Raw genomic sequence first — 6,000 nt, forward strand, 5'->3', positions numbered from 1 at the left:
TCATATAATTTATATACACTAATCATCGAGTATATTAGATTTTTTAAAGTCTGATAACTCCAATTAAACCAGGTCTTTGCATGTTTCCTTCTCATCTTTGTTTCCCAAGGACCTATCACGTCTCCTATGTCAAAGGCACCCAGTAGATATTTGTTGGAGTAAAACATTGAAATGACAAAAACTGAGAGTCATAAAAACCTTTTTTCCATTCTGGCCATAGGTTGCTTATAGAATTCTATGATTCAGTGGATCCAGAAAGAAGAAACAAGTTTCCTGGGAAAAGTGTTAATTCTAAACTGAGTCTCAAGAAGACTTTGCCGTCGTTATTGATCCTAAGTGGGTTGACTGCTGGGATGCTTGTGACGGAGGCTGGCAGGAAACTGTATGTCAGAACGTGGCTCTATGGAACCTTGATCGGCTGCTTGTGGGTTAGTATTAAAGCATGAACGAGCCGCCGTCTCAAGGCAGCGGCGTGAGCTGCGCTGTGTGTTACTGGCAGCTGCACAGGACGTCGCATTGTTTCCTGAATTTAATAAGACGTGTAAATAAAGCCTTGTTGATTGAACAGTGGAGAAAATAGAATTTCTGACTAAAGGCCATATGCTGTTGGCCTTGGGCAAACGCATACCTTTCACAACTTTAGCTGAAGCTGCTGGAAAGGGAAAAGCTAAACAGCTTATGCTGTCCTGGGCATTTTCTATGAACTAATGATGTCACCTTCAGAAGATTATTAGGATTGTACAATTTGTGATTGTTTGGGAATTCAGACAGCTGCATTCATGAACATTAACTTGCAGTATATTTCACTGTATTTGTTATTTTCAATTTTTTACAACTTGACCGGTCCAAACCCTTATCACTAAAGTATTTTAGTATCCTGCAGCTATGTAATACTTTGCTTTTTGCCTAATTTCTCCAAGTCAGTGGAAGAAATAATAATAGTTAAGTATTGAGAGGATAGAAGGGAAGAGCCAAGACCGTTCCTGGGGCAGAAGCCATGGCTAGAACAGGCTTTTATTCTATGGTATTATCAGAGGGTTTCACTTTATGTTTGCAAAAGAATTAACATTGCTAATATTTATTGAAACAGCTTAATTTGCACACGCTCTACTCTATTCAAAGGAATAATGTATAAAATGTGAGCATTCAGTTTAAGTTAAAAGTGTGAGCCTGATTCTTGTAGCAGAACTTTGCTCGGCGTTTGAAGATTCAAGCTAAGCTGGTAGGACTTCGCAACATCTGTGCCATAAGTATGTGACAACCTTAAGGTGTTCTGTGTGCTGTTTTATATCAAAATAATCACGTGTACTTTTGTTGGACCTGAATCAACAGATTTCTGAGGTGGTGAGAGCTTCCAGATATCTGACTGGATTTACTAGTATGTGCCTTTTGCCTGCTACTGTTGGGTTTAGCAAAATATTTCATCCAAAAATCATGTTTTATGTCATCGTGGTTGATTTCCACCGAACCCGAGTTCTTTTCCTTCGGATTACCGGCTCTGGTGCCGCCCAGTGGACTGGCGGGCAGGAAGGGGGCTTCGCCAGCACTGTTGGTCCTCTTGGAAGGGGACTGAGCTTCACTGGCTGCCGGAAGACACTTTTCTTTTGTCTCATGTCAAGAAATTCACCTTCCTCAAGCCAGGGAACTACAGACTTAATCCATTGGGACTGATTAGTTTAATGTGGCCACAACATTAATTGGTGTCCCCTGAAAACAAGAGCTATGTTTCAGGAAGCAAACCTCACCATTTTCTTAGTCATGGAGCAATGGGTCCTGTGGGACAGGCTCTTTCACAAGGCGATCTGCTCTATTCCTGTGTTGTCATTTAGACCTGATTGCCTGGTAGTGCTTTAAGAGAACATGTCTGCCTACTGCTGATGGATTTGTGCTGCAGAATTGTGTATCAGTGCCCCAGGTGAAACACGCTAATTGAATCATGACAAACAAAATGAAAATTAAGGAAAATGTTTTCTGATTCTCCAGAAGCAGAGAGTAAGCCGTTCAGGCAACACCTTTGAAGAGCTGGCAAGTATGAATTGGTTTGTCTATGTTAAGAGGTATACACATCCACACACACACATTCCCACGGAAAGTCGTTGGCTTAGTTATGAATTAATTGCTGGGATGTCGGTAAAACTTTTGAAAAGTGATCTTATGCCAAATTGCAATTTTCTATTACCGGTAAAGTGAAATTTAGATCCATCATATGTCTTTGTTAAGTACTTTTTTTTAATCCTGAAGTTAGATCCTATTTCTAATTCGATCAAAATAAAAGTAAGTTGTGCGACTTACTTTGGATATACTAGATAAGCTCTAAATTTAAATTTTCAGAGGCAATACCATTAGACTATGTTGGTTGTAACTGATTTTAGGAAGGCAGAGTGAACTGCATAAAATCACGTGAACATCATGTTTCTTATGACTATACTTATTTTCTTCTCACAAAAAGTCTATAGAAGACTTGTTAGTTTTAAAAAAGTTTGTATCAAAATGTTTGGAAAATTAGAAGCTTCTTTTTAACGTGTATTGACATGACTTGAATTATTTTCTAAAATTAAGAGTGCTATATCTCCCTGTAAATCTTTTCACATAATATCATTTAAGCTTTTGTTTGTTATTATCATTATTGATTTACAGCTTAGTTATTAATTAGTTTTTCTTTATAAGAATGCCATCAGTGTGCATGCTTTTATGTTTTTCAGAAAAGGGTGTGTTTGGATGAAAGTAAAACAAGAAATAAAAGCTTTCACTGTCTCTAATGTCTGTGCCGTTTAACATTTTGCGACTCAGAAATTCACCAACAGTTTTCTGTTACATAAAATGGGTGTTATGACTGGCCCTGCATTCTAAATATATAAAACTATAATGTTTTTTCTTAAGTATTGAGCAAGTTTCTAAAAAATACATTAAAATAGTCAAAATTGAAGCAGTAGATTAGTTTGGTTATATAAACTCATCTATACATTTTATAAGAGGTATGGCAAGTATGAATTGAGTAATGCTGTAATCATTCGGATACCTCACTGCAACGTGTCAACTGCCTGAAATTAGCCAAGTTGGAGAGTAAACTGCCAGTCTGACTAATCCAATCCTTACATCATATATACGAGTGATTTCTTTCATGTCCCATTTCCACGTGATTTTTCTTTCATTTAGCATGGTATTGTTACCGGGAATGACGTCGTACCTCGGCTCTTTGTCTTCTTGAAGGAAAGAATTCAGTCAAGGGATAGATTGTGCAGCATAGAAAGCAAGAAGTTTAGTAGTCAACGCGAGTGCACCCCGAGACATGGAGCGGCTGACCCAAGAGAGGGAAGCAGCGCCTCCTTCCATTCATTGCGTGAGGGTTTTTATCTCTGTGGGTAGAATTGTCCGTCATGTCCCCCCACCGCCCCCGCAACTCCAGTACCTCTCGTTCTCCCAGCTGGCGTGCCTCCTACTCCCTTCTTGCTGCCAAGGTTGTCTGAGCTTATTCCCATGGCTCTGAGAAGCAGGGTGTACATTCTGATACGCGGGATAGTTTCTCTCTCTCTGGCTTCTAACAACACATCCCTTTGATTTAGGGGCATGTGGAGCCCGGAATCCCGCCCAGCCAATGAGGCGTCAGGTGCCCTAAGTGAGGGCAGCTGCAGGGGGTCTGGACCCAAGTAGGAGCTTGTGGGGACGCAGTCCCAGAGAGCAGTTTCCAGGCTCTCGGCCTCACGTGGAAAGGTGCTGGCTCAGGTAGTAGATGGCCGTCAGCTGTTACCAGTTAGCCATTAGCTACTGATAGAACTGCCGTGGCTGAGCTAGCAAGTGCGGATTGTGGATTGCGGATGGCAGCTAGCAAGTGAGGTTGCTTGGCAGAGAAGCAGACGGCGGGTTGTGGATCGTGTGGCTCCTGCCTCCTGTGTCTCCAACCCAGCCGCCAGCGAGACTATAGTGGTATGACTCCCGTATCTATGGCTCCGTGGGTGTTCCTTTTTGGCCTCACCATGTCCTGCGTTCTTATGTGGGGAGCGGGAGCTGAGACCCCGCCTGACACCCTGCATGACAGAGCTGCAGCAGGGGCTTCGTATCCGGGGCTAAATTTCTCTTTCTGCTCATTTCTATCTATCTACCCACCCTATCTGAGACCCTGAGACCCTGAACTCTCAGGAAAGGGGACAATGTGTCTTTTCTGTATCTACTTCCTGCTGAAAGGGGGCAGTGTCATAGTCAGGGTCTCATCCTCTGGCTCTGCCAGGAGGAAGGAGGTGTTGTCCCCAGACTGTTGGCAGATGGGAGGCGAAAGCTGTGCTACACTGTGGAGAGGAGACTGGTATAAAGCTGAGTCTTCTGTTTCCAGAGGGACAGGTAGGAATCCCAGGAGGACCATCGTTTTTAAGTGGAACTGCCGTAATCTGGAGGAGACAAACTTGACAAGTAGATTAAAAAGACATGGGCTGAACAGTAGTAGAAGCAATATACAAACCAAAGGCCCTAATAAGGGTAGAAACCAAGTCATGGAAGGTAGAATGCCTTGTACCGCCTGCCCGCTGGGCGTAGTCGTTGCGCATTCCTTTGCAGAATGATGAAGCCATTCGGCCTGATGGTATATCCTGCTAATCTCTTTTTTCACTTGACTGGTGGCATTTATACAAGTGCAGCAAGTCTTATTAATTACCATATCTACTCACCCCCCGCCACCCCCTCTGTTTAGCTAATAAGTGATTAAGGGCTAGTCAGTTGTCTAAGAACATTTGCGAGTGAATCGGGGGACCTCCGAGGCCGGAGGTTCTGGAGGCAGCTCCGAGGTCTCGAGCGAGGGCAGCTGTGGACCTTGTCAGGTTGGTTCAAGTAGCCTCATGATGGGCAGACCCTCCCCGAGGGGCTGCTAGACTGACGGGAGCCCCAGTACCGGCTAGAATGAGTCCTGTGGCCCGTTTGGCCTGCGGGTGAGTGATGTTATGTTCCAAGGACCTAAAACCTGAAGGTGTAGTCTCCTAACAGAAGTGTCAGTACGTGGGTAGCCAGAGCGAGGAGGAGGGTGGTGGTAGACGCCGTCCACCAAATAAATATCCACGGGGTAGAAGCTCGATGTGGGGAGGAGCAGGTGAAGCATGTGGGCAGACCTGGGCCCCAAGGAGGGGCTACATTGTGGGGGGAGATAAGAGGCCTCCCCTCGGCTCAGCATCCCTGGGACCCGTCCGACCCATCCTGCTCTTGGCGGTTCGTGGTGAAGTTTCCAAGATGTTGCCTGTCCCTCCCAGTATGTGCCGATTCCTGGGGCTTGTATTCTGCTTGCCATCATGAGCTTTGTGACTAGGTGGATACCGGAAGGTGGTATTTGGAGTGCCCCTTCTAGAAATGTCACATGTAATGGTCAGACGAGACGTAGCCTCCCTCTCGATATGTACAGAAGTGACCCGGGCTGGACGTGTAGCTGAGGGGTCTAACCTGACAACCAAGGGAGTACTGTGGGGGAACTCCTTGGGGACCCCTGAAAGAAAGGTAAGGCTGAGATTAAAACGGACAGGCTGAAAGTGGGGAGAGGAAGGGTGTTTCCAGGCTGCGTGTGGCATGTCCAGCAGTCAGGCCATTTCCCTTTGCAATTATGTTGGAAAAGTTTATAAGGGTGTTTGTCTTCCATTCCCCCAAAGGGGCTGGGACTGTAATGGAACTAGGAGGACGAAGATCATGTTGATGATTTAGTTTGATTGTACAAGAAACAATTATTTGGGGGTGGGGGTGTCCCTGGAGAGACACAGGTAAAAGAAGAATAAGAGCTAAGAGGAGAATTGAATAGTAAATAAGTTGGGTGTTAGTTATCAGACATCTTCTATAATTTCATTTTTATAAATCTTTGTATCTTAAAAAAGGGGAGGAGAAAGAATATGTTACTGAAATATGAGTATATGCTCTGAAGCAAATCACCTTCCTGTTTGAGCCCTCCTTGGCTATAAAATACCACTGACCTGGAGCTTCATAGAAGTCTAATAAGATAAGAGTTGTAAAAACGCATTCTTCTACAAAGTTCAA

The 6,000-nt window shown here is 44.1% G+C and overlaps 1 protein-coding gene across 1 annotated transcript in view; it reads left to right on the plus strand.

Moving 5' to 3' along the window:
* AGPAT5 (1-acylglycerol-3-phosphate O-acyltransferase 5) overlaps positions 1 to 2,703 on the plus strand; it is a 53,223-nt gene extending 50,520 nt beyond the window's left edge. The window contains exon 8 of the mRNA XM_033104516.1: positions 221 to 2,703. Coding sequence (XP_032960407.1) covers positions 221 to 446 — 226 coding nt within the window. The 3' untranslated portion in view covers positions 447 to 2,703. The remainder of the gene's footprint in view (positions 1 to 220) is intronic.
* Positions 2,704 to 6,000: the final 3,297 nt, after the last annotated feature.

The sequence above is a fragment of the Rhinolophus ferrumequinum genome, chromosome 4 (assembly GCF_004115265.2).
Source record: "Rhinolophus ferrumequinum isolate MPI-CBG mRhiFer1 chromosome 4, mRhiFer1_v1.p, whole genome shotgun sequence".
Lineage (NCBI taxonomy): Eukaryota > Metazoa > Chordata > Mammalia > Chiroptera > Rhinolophidae > Rhinolophus > Rhinolophus ferrumequinum.